This window comes from Choristoneura fumiferana, chromosome 13, assembly GCF_025370935.1.
Source record: "Choristoneura fumiferana chromosome 13, NRCan_CFum_1, whole genome shotgun sequence".
NCBI lineage: Eukaryota > Metazoa > Arthropoda > Insecta > Lepidoptera > Tortricidae > Choristoneura > Choristoneura fumiferana.
In genome coordinates, this window is record NC_133484.1 from 19,842,951 (window position 1) to 19,858,715 (window position 15,765).

Consider the following 15,765-nt stretch of genomic DNA (forward strand, 5'->3'; position numbering starts at 1 on the left):
CCTATAATCTGTTCCTACAGCAGGCGAAGAAACAAACATTGAAGATTCAAGAAGTATATATTTCGTCCGATGCACTTTTATGTCATTTGCTCTTAGTACAAACTTTCAAAGTATGGGCTGTTAGTGGTCACTCAGTCAAGACAATAAAACTTGTTGTACTTATCATGTTTTAGAATGACGTTGAGAGATACGAGTACATGCGAAAGGTTGACCATATTAAGTTTTTTCGCCTGCCGTAGGAACAGAGTATATATAGTATCGCTTCTGCAATAAAAGTCCTCAACAAAAGCATTTTAATTGTAACTGCCAACCTCAATTAGACCAGAACTGCGGCTCGGGCTCTCACATTTCATTATTTGCCATTCCTCCAATTATTCGGCGATTAAACATTCGCTTAGATTGTGCACGTTTGAAAAATCTGCTTACACGCGTATTTTAATTTCACAAACGTAATCACTTCTGAATTTTCAAATCTGTTAGGATCTTAATGACAAAGCAGTAAGTTTCAGCTCAGTTATTCATGGTGTCCGTTAATACTATCTTGCAAACTACTGGTTCCAAACTACTAGTTCTTGATTGTACTATAAATGTTTTGAGCAACAAAAACAATCTTCTTGAATTAGATTTCCTCCAACTGCCTTCTCCCCGAAACTTACACTAATTACTGAAACAATATCTCACTGGAATGGTTTCCCACGATCCCATGCCATCTATGGCGGCTCGGTGAGATAACACTCATTTTCCCAAGTAAAATAACAATAGAACACTTAGGCTATCGTATTACGCCATTTATGAGAGAATGTCCTAGCGTTAGGAGTACAATAGCAACGACACGACACCAGATCTAGTGCGACCTTAATCTGAGGTGAATGTCAAGGGTATGTGCCTATAAACTTGCTGGTTTTCCTGTCGGAATAAGAACTCCAAGATTGATAACTTCTATTGTTCGCCAATTAAATAAAACTACTTCAACTTCATATCTTTTTATTACTGCTTAGAAATGCCGTTCTACTCTCGAGGTGGAGAATGTTGAATAGTTATTTATTTCATTTGTAATAATGTGTCACATTTACTGGTAAGCAACTCTCGAAAGGTTCTCGCTGCCGGAGAGGTTACTATAGCCTTAGGTATCTCGGTCAAGATAGGGAATGCAAAACAGGTTTCTCGTACACTTAAAAACCGTTGCATTCCCCTAGCTAAGCTTATGCGGAGTAACGTACGAACGTTGTTCAGCTTCACAAGTTTGATTGCGATTCTAAATTTACTATGACCTTTTGATTTATTTGGGAATTTTATGACAGTTGGATCTTGGAATATCGTTTAGGACGTTTGACATTTTGTGTCATGTTTGGGATAGTTTATAACTAAACGAGCCAATCTACAAGACGATACTAACCGCATGTAGCGATTTTCTATCTGCCAGGAAACTCATTAAAGTTGCTGGGCCATGCAATCTGAGTTTTCATTTAACTAATGGAAACGAGTGCGTATTATATTGAAACTGTCGTGATGGCTGATCTTAGTGTCTGGACTAGCTTTGAACTTAGACTTTAATTTAGCAACTAGTCATCCCTCGATGTTTCGGCTGGAATAATCTTCAGACTCTCGATAATGATAATGCCTATATTTCAAACGATTCCTCCCAACGTAATAACTTCTGTTAGCGTTTTACGTAATGATATTTGAGAATCTAAATAACGTTAAAGGTCGCAAGGACTAGAAAGGTGCCTTTGAAATAACTCCAGGAGTGTTTTACTAGGGCAAACCGAATGCTGAGCTAATAAAATGATCCGATTCCAATTTAATGCTTGATTAACCTATTCTACTCTGCTGTTATTTGCAAATTGCAATCTCGAACAAACCTAGCAGATGATACTAATACAAGGTATGTATGTACTAAGTGAATGTTATTTTTAACTTTTGACACCAAACTTTTTGAAGCCTGTACGCCTGTAGCCTTCTTTTTATGGCTCTCCATTACTGGAGTTCTGCCGTCAGCTCTGCGCACTTGTACGCACTTACTACCGAACTATTTTGATGACTAGAATAACCAAGCGGTTAAGAAACCAGACTGAAGCTTGAGGTCCTGGGTTCCTCGTTCGGGGCGGGGCAGATACTTGTATGAATAATACGAATGTTTGTTCTCGTATCTGACGTTCAATAGGTATTTAAGAATGTATTTATCTACAGATACATGTTTATTTGTTGTTTAGTACACATAGTAGAAGCATTGCTTAATACGGAGCTAGGTCAATTCGTGACAATTGTCCCGTGATATTTGTTTATTTATTTGCTTCCTGATCCACCGTAGAACGTTTTCACAGTTAGTGTCATAGTGATTTTCTTTGTCAGCAATACGTTTTCTGTAAAAAGTTTACACCGTGGGTTACATTTAGATCATGTAGTTGGTTTGTTGGTACATAATCTAGAGATCTCAAGACTTAGATATAGTTCATTATCGTTAGACTGTATACTTCATAAACGTGTCAGGTACCGTTATTTGACAGTCGTTAACTTTATCATAACTGACAATATTGTCAATTGCTACACCTTTATAGTTGTTAGTAGGCGCTGTATTTGAGTGAACAAAATATGAGACCGCATTCCATCAATTTATTCTAGTTCAAAATAGCTCAAGGGTCTTGAAAACAATAACATTAATATTACACAGTATTTTTATGGCCCTTATTTTCTACCCCTTTTTTAGGGTTCCGTAGTCAACTAGGACGTTATTAATGAAAAACTGTTGTGCTTCGTCTGTATCTGACCCCTGGCACAAACAAATACCAAGTACCAACGTAATAGATAAACACAAACGAATGAATAGAGATTTACCATGAGTTAAATCTCTGTCCATAAAGGCACAACACACTTGTGATAAAGGGCTTGAAATTTTCATGATGCTTAAGCAACAAATGATAACAATATTAAAGCTAGAAACTAAAGCAACGGTATGACTATTTACATTTCAAATTTAGTATTTCGAGGTGGGTAACTGTCACTGTAATTTACCTACGTTTAAAAGCGAATCTAACGCTTTCCAAGATTTGTCTTTGAGAGTAAAATTATTTAACACATTTAACAACATGTACCTATTCTTCATCGTTATCAAAGTCAAACTTGTAATGAGTTACAGTTAGGTACATGAACTAACTTCCTACATAGAGGCTGCTACAGGGTTTAGAGTACCTACTATTTGTTGAAATATGTTATTATATACATTTTTAATAATCGTTCGTTGCCCAATTAGTGGGCATCGGTATCATTAAGCAAACAACTAGTTTTTCCGTTATAATTTAATACAATACTAAAGTTGAATAACCAGATTCTAATTTGAAAATGGACAGTAAACTGGCTTAATAAAATGACCGCAGACACAACAAACTTGAATAAGAAGAAAATAGGTACAGTCACCAGCATTAATATCTGCCATAGAGGAGCGTGCAAAAATTTCTGATACGTCCTTCCGACCCTAGAAATAGAGTCGTATCAGATATTTATGCACGCTTGTTGTGTCAGATATTGGTGCTGGTGACTGTACCTATCAAAAAGATGCTTGTAAACATCCATTAACCTGTCCTCTCCCAGAGGCACAAATTTGTGCCCAAATTCCTTTGATCCTGTTATCCTGGGAGATGACAGATTACACAATAAATAATAAATCGGCTGAGATAGCAATATTTTTTTAAAAAAAAACTGGCATGCTGTGCTGTGCGTTTAGGGTTGCCATGCGTCCGGATAAAACCGGACAGTTAGGCTTTTTCAATGCTTGTCCGGCCAAAAACAGTTAGTACTAACTAACTGTCTGTTTGTTGTAACCTGCTGAACCGATTTAGATGAAATTAGATTTAGAGTTTATAACTCTGGGAAGGACATAGGCTACCATTTAACGAATTTTTTTATTTTATTTTATTATTCATTAAATATCCGGCCAAACTGGCTGGTCTGTCCGGCTATTACGTTTGAGTACCTGGCTACCCTATGTGCGTGCCTAACATTTTCCAAGCTGCTAGTCGTTTAAATATAATAATACATAGGTTAATTTTGATAGTTAATGAACGCTGTTTTTTTTTTAATAAAAAGCTTTGTTCTGGTGTCTATAGGTATTTTTCATTCATGAATACAATCGACATATAATAATTATAGGTACATTAGATATTAGGTATACCAAATTTCAAGTAAATACAACCATTAGAAGGGTGTGAAATTTGACTTTCAATATCTAAACATAACACGAGTAAGTCAAAAAAGCTTAATCTAGTCTGATTTACATTGCCATTCATACACTATTCAGGAGCTATAATAACAAACTAGGTACAACTACTCAATTAAATAGTACTAAGTAGGTATTCCAATCTATTACACCAGGAATCTTCCCATTGCAGAACCGTGGAGCGTTTCCGACAAAAAATACTTCGGGTTAGGTAGGGTAGACCTTGAAAACATGGCATGCTCCAACAACTCCGTATCAGGAATGCAGTCTAAGGTAAGGATAATAAAGATTCCGATAGGTAAGTAGGCTGGCGAGTGAGATTCGGAGCGACCGAAAACGAAACAACAAGTACCTACTAACGAGGCGAGGATGCGTAGCGTAGATGCCTGATGCCTGCCGCGCGGCGCCTGGTGGCCTTCCTTCGCGCTCCTGCCTCTATAGCTAGACTTACTTGGTGGCCACAATAAGTATATAGGCTTTTGTAGGTTAGGCCGGTGTTTGACCCGCGGCGGACGCAAACAAGCCGCGCGCATGCGCCGCCCGCCGTAAACACATACTCCCGGGATGCTCGGGCACGTGGGGCACGTAAACACAAAAAGCACAAACCATCGGCCGCTGCCGCGATCACACCCAGAACCAACACTTGCAGTAATATGAGCGCCATAAAAACAACAGCATTTGCACAACACTCGGAATATTTCGGTTTAGCGGGCTGCGTGAGACGACCGTCGCAGCCCGCTGCCTATGGCGCACTGAGTGACGCGGACGCGGCGGGCTCCCCGCCGGCCGCCCCCGCGCGATCCCTGCCCATTCAACGCATTTTCTTTCTGTCATAGCAATCGATAACCGCATTATACTTCCGCTTAGAAGCACGCGCGTTGCATCCTCAAGACGTGAGATGCAAGGAGATTGCAAGATAGTAGTCGAGCGAGCGTACCTTGTCGATTTATCACCGACAGGTAGCTACACCACATCCTTTGCAACTTGCAACTTACTATTTAATTCAGATGTTTACACCGGCACAGTGTAACGCGACGCTCGGTAGGTATTCTTGCCTCCAGCGAATTGCCTACAGTTGACATTCATACCTCAATGTTTTTATGAGTTCGGCTCTCATGCGGCATGCGGTAGGTAGAGCTCTCAGGAGTTTCAAACTTGTTTTGTTTTACTAACTAATCTAAGATAAAAGTAGCTTAAATTTTACATAGATTAGGAAATACGATGAAATTGTGATACAGTTTTCATGATTGGGTTTAAAAGATCTTGCGATAGAAACTTTAAATCATACTTACGCTTAACGAACCAACCTGTTTACGTACAACCTACAGTAAAACAACTTTATTGTAACTCGTTTAATCTTTCCGAAGTATAAACAAATAAACTTAATACTAACACAGGAAACGACAATACTGCCAGAAACTAGTCTAGAAGAATCTTTTGACATATGTCACACGTTAAGAAACTAATTTTATTTTTTTGTCTTGATTAGGGTTACCATTCCAAACCTTTAAAATGAAATAAATGAGCCGGACATTTTAAAAGATGTCTCGAATCTTTGGTCGAAAAATAAGTCGCAAATAGTTTTAATTAAATGACAAAAAAATAAAGATTTGTTTACTTACCTACTTATTACCTATTAAAGTTAGATTATCGTTCATCGACCACTATAATTTCGTATAATTTTACAGAATCAACGGTACGAGGGTCATGCCAAAAGAAATTAGATACTCCATGCTCGTTTGATTGATACTGGCCAGTTATACACCACCATGAAGCCTGATTAAATGGCTATAAATTTAAAAATGGAATACTCCGGAAATCTGCCTGCGTAATATTTTTTTTTATATTTTTTTTCTGATTGATTCTGGCGGGAATTTGCAGTTACAATGGAACGTCGAGTTATGATTTATTATGACTAAAAAAGGTTTAAATCCCCAAGAATGTTTTGAACTTTTAGCCACGATTTTTGGTGAGTCTGCTTGTTCTCGTGCAACTGTCTTTAATTGGTTTGCTGAATTTAAAAGAGGGCGGGAGAGCTTTGAAGATGAGGCGAAGTCGGGGCGACCGCCAACCGCAGTTACTCAAGAAAATGTGCAAGCCGTGGAAAAAAAAACCGTGAGAACCGACGAATTACATACGTAGAGCTTGAGCGTGATCAAGGCATTGGATCAGCAGCACTACAAACCATAATTCATGGACAACTGTCCCTCCATAAGCGTCGTTCGAGATAGGTGCCGATTGGTGTTAATTTATGATAAATAAATTCATTGCTGGCGAGAAGAAAACTGTGTATGATATACTGACAGGTGATGAAACATGGTTGTAAAACTACGATCCTGAAACAAAGCGGCAGTCAACGGTATGGTGCTTTGAAGATGAACCGACTCCAACAAAATGTCGCCCGCCGAGCACGAAGCACACAGGAACAAATGGTTGCCTCATTTTTCTGCAAGACAGGCCATATTGCGACTGTGGTGCTAGAGGATCAAAGAACTGTCAACACAGAATGGTATGTGACAGTTTGTGCTCCACAGGTGCTAGCTACATATTAGTAATCTGTGGCTGTCACCTGGGTACGTATTATAATGTATAAATTTAAAATACATATTGGTTGAAATACATACAGTTGAAATATCGAAAATTATAAAGTATAATGCATCAAAATATATAAAGATATTTGACATAAGTTCTAAACGCATAAGCTTGAAATGCATAGTGCTCAAAATATATAATGTTTCTTAGTCATATGGGACAAAATGCATATTTTCATAATGTATACGTTCAAAATCTATACAGTATGTTTTCTATAATGGTTGAAATACATACTAGACACTGAATTTTCACAAAGACAAATGAATATATATTACAATTCTGTATTCTGTCTTGTTTTCAGCGGCGTCTTTAGCCCATGTAGCGCCCGTGTGCAATTATTACTTTAGCGCCATCTAGGAAGCGCGCGGTCAAAATGGAATAGGTACAAAGTGCCGCGTCCGGCGCCCCTAAGACCGCTGCGCCCGTGTGCAACGCACACCCTGCACTATAGGTAAAGACGCCTCTGCTTGTTTTGGCCATAGTTGAACCTAACACGCTCCTCCTCGCTACGCTCGTCGTCGCACCTAAAGTTTCTATTCAATTAATGATCAGACTTTAGTTTAAAATGAAAGGTCTTGTTAGACAATACCGATTCCTATCAGTCGGTATCTTATAGGTTAGGTTAGGTTAGAGTTTTGTCCAGGCGCGAAGCGCCTTAACTACCCTGAATAGGAGCTCTGCGAAGCGGAGCTCCGTCGACTTGTCTTACAGTCCTTAATTTTTCAGAATTTAACATGTAAGTAAATACAACGTGAATAGACTGGAGATGGTGATGAACCTAGGCATTATGGAAAACGTACTATAGGAATTTTAATTGTTATTTCCACTGATGTATTAAACTGGTTATTTCTTTCAACTGTTATATATTCTGATTGTATATATTCTGAACATATACATTGTGAACTTAGTCATTTTAATTGTATGTATTTCGACCAATATGAAAAACGTGCTTTATGAATTTTGATTAGATAATATTTATTTTAACCATTATATTTTTCAATTTTCGGTATTTCAACTGTATGTATTTCAACCGATATGTATTTTAAATTTATAAATTATAATACGTACCCTGTCACCTTGGTGTGACAAGCGACCAAAGTCAGAACCCAGCACCTGCTCTAGCACCACGACAACGCCGCCCCGCACACTTCTGCCAGAACACTCGACTATTTTAGTTCGAAATATGACACTATACTCCCTCACCCGCCATATTCTCCTGATCTGGCCAGTTGTGCACTCACCCAGGCCATTTTTAAATCACCTGAACCTGGAAATTTTGGACATAGGCCTCCCCAAGGCTCTCCACTCAGACCGGTCTTGTGCTTTCCGCATGCACCGCGATCCCCGCGATCTTAACCAGGTCGTCGCTCCATATAAATAGGCCTGTTGTTCCCACGATGTGTTATTTACAAATACAAAATGCAAATAGCTTTCTAATTTACTATTTGAAATGCAAAATACAAAATACTTTTGCTTTTTGGGACAGCCCAGTAATAAATCATTGGCTGAGCCTACATGCACCAGTCGTTGAGAGACTTACGTTGTTTATATAGGACTTGTACTGTACTACTAACCCTTAGTCTATAAGAGTGACTGTATCTTCTAACAAAGCTATGGATTTTAATCTGAAATAAATATTATTATTATTATTATTTTAAATACAAAATGGAAAATAAGTATTTTCGAAATCATCATCCCAGCCTATATACGTCCCACTGCTGGGCACAGGCCTCCTCTCATTTACTCATTACTTGTGCCACTTGTGCACTCACCCAGCGTAAAAATGACAGCGGGATTTTGACATTTACTTCCTCATATCATATGTCATGGACGTACTTACTACCTAAGGTGCGTAGTAGGTAGGTTGTTTTAAAATAAGTTCTAATGTAGTGATTGTTTTCCGCGAACTGTGATTCAATAGCGCAAAATTCCAGTGATATTAAGTCAGGGACAGGAAATACGCGTTCGGTTACGTGGGTGCACACTCACCGGGGTTCAGCTGTGCCCTTAGTGTAAGTTTTCGGTTACAAAATAAGTCTCGATCGCGTTCGCGTTAAAATCTCAATTTGTATGGAAACACGAACAGCGCCTCTAGCGGAACGTTAGCGATGTTCAAATTGAGATTTTAACGCGAACGCGATCGAGACGTATTTTGTAACCGAAAACTTACACTAAGGGTTCAAACCAGCGCTGCAGCTCTGGTAACTGGTTACAGGGCTACGGCACATGCTGAGGTGAGTCCTGTTGGCATCACACTACAGCACAACGTCTCTAATTTTTCTCTCTTCTATTTATGATTTTACTGTCTTTGTTGTGATGTACCTACTGTGTTTTTTATGTCAATAAATGTTGTGAGTTTGAAATAAGCGCGTTTTACTATTAGAATAGAGATAACAATGTTTCCTTTACAATATTGAATCAATTTGTAAGGAAACGAGGGGATATAAAGCGGAATAAAGAACATGAAGTTAGAAACCCATCCCTAGTGTCTTTCGAGCGTCGTCGTCATGCCAGCGTTAGTGGGGGGCTCCGAACAGTGGGGGTCTCTTAGTTATGTTTTTAATTCAACTCTTGCCATGAAGTCTGAATTCTGAACTAGCATATTTATTTATTAGGGTTCCGTTTTAACAGAATCTATAATAGTTTCGCTTTAGTTGAACTGATTTTTGGCTACATCGGTCGAGAGGATTTAGTAACTTTTATGTTCTAAATTTTTTGGCATAGGTAATCACATTTCGCATACCTACTATCGTTTGTACGAAACTCATATCGCATAATTTTGCTTGGCCTAACTAAAAACGCGTGGTGAGTCAGGTTAAAGTTTTGTGTGGGTCGTAGGCAGTTCTTTTCTTATCGAAAATACAAACTGAAACATGAATGCACAGAAAAACCAGAAAAAGAGACCAGCGCTGGGAGTCATAATTTGATTGCTTAGTAGCGACATCTCTTGTCTGGGTGAGCGGTTAGTTCCGAAAGAATGTGACGTGTCTCGATGAGAGCGAAATATACGAGTAGATGTCGCTAGTGCTGCTGCTTTAAGTAGCGTAGTAGAAAAAAGCAACCTGAGATATGTGTGCATAGGAGAAGTTTGTGTCTAGACTCCTGTCCAGCGGTGGTGTAGGGGTTATAGCACCCAGCGCAGCACGGATTGCTGATGACTTGGGTTCGATTCCCAGCGCTGGTCTCTTTTTCTGGTTTTTCTGTGCATCCATGTCTCAGTTTGTATTTTCGATATGGTTTTCACGGGATACCCGTAAAAGTAACAAATTTGGAGTTGAAATAAAAAATACAAAAGACCAAAAACAAATCATAGATTGCTGTTAGCGTGGGATTTTTCTGGGAAAATTGTGCGATGATTTCGTTATGCAAAATGCCACCAAGAACATTATATGCGAAGTAATTATTCTGCAAAAAGTTTACGTGATTATTTATTTCAACAAATACCTGTATTCTAAGTGAGTTTCGGGCAAACAAGATTATGCCAGATGAGGAATACCCGACTATTTATCCTCACAAAGTGCAGTTCCTTAGGTATTCAGACGATGCGGGCAACATATAGTAAACAATAGGAAGTTTGTTACATAGATTTACGACAAGAAAAACAACCAAAATCATTTATCAATTCATTTTATTTACTTTTTAAAGAGAAAAACACCATTGTGTAGACATGTGCAGGTTCTAGTCATAAAATATTGTTTAGTTGGTTACCAATGCCCTATTTCACGAAGCTACAAGTTACAAGCGGTAGTCTTTGTTTACTAGTATGCATTTAAAAGTGACTACCGCTTGTGAGTTGTAGCTTTGTGAAATAGGACACAGGTATATCTACATAAATAATTAGACCAAAATATGCTCACTAAATCTATATCAAATTCATGACACGTCAAAATAAAAGTATAATTAACAGGTTCCCTGTCCCGACTTCCTGGTATCCAATTGAGCTGAAATTTAGCAAGTATATATACTTACAAGTCCGGTGCCAATACAATAATCAGGTAGTGAAATTCTGGTGTTACGACCAGGATTGTCTCCGCACAGGACGGAACTCTTCAACAGTTGAAACTTGGTACGGATATGATATGTAGGTTGAACGACAATAGGTACAATTAGTTGTGTTTGTTACGGTCTATAGGCCGTCATTACTTTTACCTTTATAAATATTTCGACGCATTTGCATGCATCATGTCATGTATTGGTATTATATCGAAGCACATTTAATATGAAATTCTGGCGTTTACCTTTACTTGCCCGACAGGCGTCTCTAGCCCATATAGCGCTCGTGTGCAACCATTACCTTAGCGCCCCCTAGTAAGCTCGCGGTCGAAATGGAATGTGTACAAAGTAGCACATCAAGTTACCACAAACTGTCAATTTTCCCCAATGGATAATAAACTCTATTGTTTGGAGATTAAATCGGAAGAAAATTGGTCGGTTTTGGATACCATGATGTGCTGTTGACTGTATTTAGAATTATACAGGCTGTTCTCGTGTTTACCGTAACAAATCAAAACGGGCTTGTTAGATCAATTTACTAGAATCGTTATTTCCTAATGCTTTTTCTCGCTTGGGTTTTCTGCTACTGTGAAAATAATAAATAACGATTTTAAGAAATTGATCTAACAGACCAATTCAACAAAAATATAAGAAAAGCTCCAGATGCTATACAAAATGTATGCAAAGCAGAGCTCTTTTTATTAGGGTTCCGTAGCCAAAACCCTTATAGTTTCGCCATGTGTGTCTGTCTGTCTGTCCGCGGCTTTGCTCAGGTACTATCAATGCTAGAAAGCTGTAATTTTGCACGAATATATATGTATGTACCTAAACTATGCCGACAAAATGGTATAATAAAAAAATCAAAAGAAATTTACATCGATCGCTTTTAGCTCTTGCGGGGCACTTATTGGGAACCACTGAGTTATAGAATTAACACTGCAGTTCTAAAATCGCAATCAAATGACAGATTTCGCATACGAAAACTGTCATTTGATTGCGATCGGGCGTCAGAAACGTTAGGCATTACGGCCTCAGCACTGGGAGGGGCCATATATTTCGCACGTCAAAGTGTTCGTTAATATAATTGGTCACTTTTACAGCTAATTTAGTTTCCGGAAAATTAGATACAACTAGCAGTGAGAAAACTAATAAGAATTATTATCCGTAGAGTAGAGTGTAAGGTAAAACGGGCGCAGGCTGAAAATCAGCGCTGCAAGTGTCTTTTGCTCGCAGCTTATGCTGAGCCTGAACCCATTGCCACCTACTTACGGTACTATTCAATGGAAAAAATCAATCATGTAAATAAAGCAATTTTTCACGATTACTCCGTAGTTACTTACTCATTTGAACGCCAATCCGATCATATTCACATCTCAATGAACTCGCCACTGTTTTAACAATCACTTTATCATTAAATAATCGTGTAAATATGTTTATTTTATATAATTAATTGGAAGACGAAAATCCGTTATATTTTGTCAAATTGACATGATATTTTTTTCCTCACCGAAGTTGCGTCTATTGGTCGGTCTAGTCTCTGGAAATTTAGTGCTGTACCTACAATTAATTATTTGACTGAACCAACCTTACCTACCGATAATTATGGCTGGCTCTGCAAATTGAGAATTTATTGGTTCAGGTTGTAGAGCGTATTCATAAGCATACCTATTAACTTATTCGTAATATTGACATTATTAAAAACAAGCATGCCAAATTTCATGACTCCAGCGGTTGTTATTTCGAGATTTTATCCCTATCTCGTGGGAATAACGCGGATAAAAGTAGCCTATGTGTATATTCCAGATGTTCAGCTATCTACATACCAATTCATCTGTCGTCTAGCCGATTTTTTGTATAGCTTATTTTTTATATTTATAATGGTAACCCGGGGCTATTGTAGCTGGGGGATATTGTATCTGAGCCGTCTAATGGCGTCCATACGACGCCATGCTCGCCATGTTTATGTGTGTTGTGTGAAGATAGTCTTCTGACGAACACAACGTAAATGGCGAGAAGAAAATGGCGTCGTAAGGACGCCATCAGACGGTTCAGATACAATATCCCCCCAGCTACAATAGCCCCGGGTCACCTTACACCCGCCATTCTGACTCTTTGCCCATTGGACAGAAGTTATTTATTAAAAAAAAATAAGGCGGTATAAATAAACTTGTATTTTCATTTCGCTACTATTTTATCATAGCTGTAAACATACAAAATAATACTAAATAAATAATGAAATATGAATAAATTCAAAATATTATTTACTGCTGATTGAAGTATGTAAAGAGCATTCACATCACTAGAGCTAACGTCAGTCAGTCAGTCAGCCAGTCGTCAGTCAAGTGTCAATGTCAGTAGCCACATTTGTTTACACGATTGATTTTTTCATTGAATAGTATTATACGTGGAATTGTTTTTGTTACTGTATAGTCTTATTTTCTGTGGCAATCAATGTAGTGCGTCGCGGAAATTATTTGGCCTCCAGTGTTGGTTACGTAAGATTCTCATGTACGGGGAACAAGATACCCGCTGATTTTTAATCGGTGATCAGGAGATGTAAAATATTAATAACCAGCCCAATTTTTATTAAATAATTGAGGTACAATCAACTAATTTGAATTTTAGGCCATCACAGAACCTTGTCATTGTGACATTTAACGTCATCTAATAAACATTGCTATAGACAAACCAAAATTATTTACTATATGGCAAGGTTCAGTAGTGGCCTAGAACTCAAATTGGTTGACTGTACTTTAAACTGTTTAATTTATTACAATAATGTAAAAACAAACAACCACTGGAAATTAAAAACTACAGAATAATATGCTTTTTCCATATTGTATTCGTATATAGTATCAAAGATAACCATGATGAAATCATTTTGTATTATATTTTATGGAGTGTCGACCACTGCCAACACGTCGAGATAAAAAAAGAACTTGTTGCTGTAATATACACAAGATTTGCGAAAGTTTAAAACATTACTGTGAACTGATGCGTATACCTAGAATGATAAGGAAAACATAATATAATATAGTCATAGTATCAACTAGGCAGGCCTATGGTGAGTTATCGTTCGGAGGAGCGGCGGCGGCGCGGGCTGCGCGTGCGACGGCGCGGCGAGCGCTCGCGGCGCCTGCGTACAAATATAAGCAAGTCATAATCATCATCAGTCATACAGTTTGTAATAATTAAGCGAAACTCGCTATTCTATCGGTGAATAAAGTAAATCCAATGAAACGAGATATACCTATTTCATCCTTATCTGATACGTCAAAAACTTGTATCTCGCTCCTTTTCTTTCTCATGCCAGAGTTTGTCTCTTTTCGTTGGCCTTACTTTAGACTAACCCCCCGTTCCACCATCCATTGATTAAATTTATCTGACGGATAAATGTGATGCCGTCTCTGTTTATTTTGTTAGAATAGACGGAGAAGCCGTGGTGGCCTAGTGGTTTGACCTATCGCCTCTCAGGCTGAGGGTCGCTCTGAGTTTTCGAAATGCATGTGCGGAATTACATTTGAAATTTACCACGAGCTTGTCGGTGAAGGAAAACATCGTGAGGAAACCTGCACAAACCTGCGAAGCAATTCAATGGTGCGTGCGAAGTTCCCAATCCGCACTGGGCCCGCGTGGGAACAATGGCCCAAGCCCTCTTGTTCTGAGAGGAGGCCTGCGCCCAGCAGTGGGACATATATAGGCTGGGATGGATGGAGACGGAGACGGCATCACATTTAATCCGTCAAATAAAATTAATCAATGGGTGGTGAAACAGCCCCTAAGTTTTACTATCGTGAAAAAGCACCGTTTCATGATTTGGCCAAGTGTCATCCGCCATATTACAATCAAATGACAGTTTTAGTATGCAAAAACTTGGCCAAGTGTCATCCGCCATATTACAATCAAATGACAGTTTTAGTATGCAAAACTTGGCCAAGTGTCATCCGCCATATTACAATCAGATGACAGTTTTAGTATGCAAAAACTGTCATTTGATTGCGATATCGCGACTAGAAACGTCACGCATTAGACCGCTCAGAGGCCGTGTTGTCTAACGCGCTGACGTTTGCCACCGCATCCACCATCACTTTCTACCGTCGCCTTATACCGTGTGACAGAACGAAGCGGTGAAAACGATTGGGATTCCAAGTGTGTGTTAGACAGTAAGGCCTCTGGCGTGGAAAGCGACTCCACTCTGTCAGTATTCCGATCATTCGCGAGCGCATCGCATCTTTATGGCGCGGACGGCTGAAGAATGGGGTTCACCTCCGTTGACTGTTTTCATGGATAGTAGACACCAGCAATGATATCTGACACAACATAGAGAGAGAGAGAGAGAGAGAGAGAGGGAAACATTTATTTACACATATTCGATACACATAAAAATACATTAGATGGAGAAAAAAAAATAACATGGAATAGTATAAAGTGGACCCCACTCAGCATAATGTTACGGCAAGCCGCAACGCTGTTTTTCAGCTGTTATACATAGCGTGCATAAATATCTGATATAAAGCGACAAAACTTTCTAAAGCTTTAGACTTGCAAGAAAAATCGTGCAAGTTGCATTACATAGTGGCTCCCAATCCGCCTCCGCCGAAACTCTCATATTCTCCATCTTCTCTACGGCATTCTCTTTAACCCTGCAACTCCTTGCTACCTCTAAGAGCGATTTAGCTATGTTACTTCTGTTCTTTGCTCTCAGAACTTTCTCTTTATTGTCCCTCTTTCACTCTAAATTCTATGTTTATTCTTTCACTGTCCAGGCCGCCCGGTTATGGAACTCCCTACCGATAGACCTATTGCCTTTAAGTCAGTAATTAGCTTTTTTATATGTTGTTATGGTATCTATCTTCCTATCGATCTGTTTACATTTGTTGTGTATGTGTATTGTATGTGTTAGTTTTATGTATTCTTGATATTGCTCTAATCTACTGTAAATTGCATCACCTGCTAAAATTTATTCC

The 15,765-nt window shown here is 38.7% G+C and overlaps 2 protein-coding genes across 4 annotated transcripts in view; both read right to left on the reverse strand.

Annotated features, from left to right (window-relative positions):
* Nucleotides 1-4,961, reverse strand: part of LOC141434269 (protogenin-like) — a 169,865-nt gene extending 164,904 nt beyond the window's left edge. For both annotated transcript variants that reach the window (XM_074096661.1, XM_074096662.1), the window contains exon 1: nt 4,820-4,961. In XM_074096661.1, coding sequence (XP_073952762.1) covers nt 4,820-4,877 — 58 coding nt within the window. In that variant the 5' untranslated portion in view covers nt 4,878-4,961. The remainder of the gene's footprint in view (nt 1-4,819) is intronic.
* An 8,656-nt stretch (nt 4,962-13,617) lies between these two features.
* The window catches only part of Moca-cyp (nuclear cyclophilin protein Moca-cyp), a 28,415-nt gene continuing 26,267 nt past the window's right edge, over nt 13,618-15,765 (reverse strand). For both annotated transcript variants that reach the window (XM_074096664.1, XM_074096663.1), the window contains exon 19: nt 13,618-13,934. In XM_074096664.1, the coding sequence (XP_073952765.1) occupies nt 13,868-13,934 (67 nt within the window). In that variant the 3' untranslated portion in view covers nt 13,618-13,867. The remainder of the gene's footprint in view (nt 13,935-15,765) is intronic.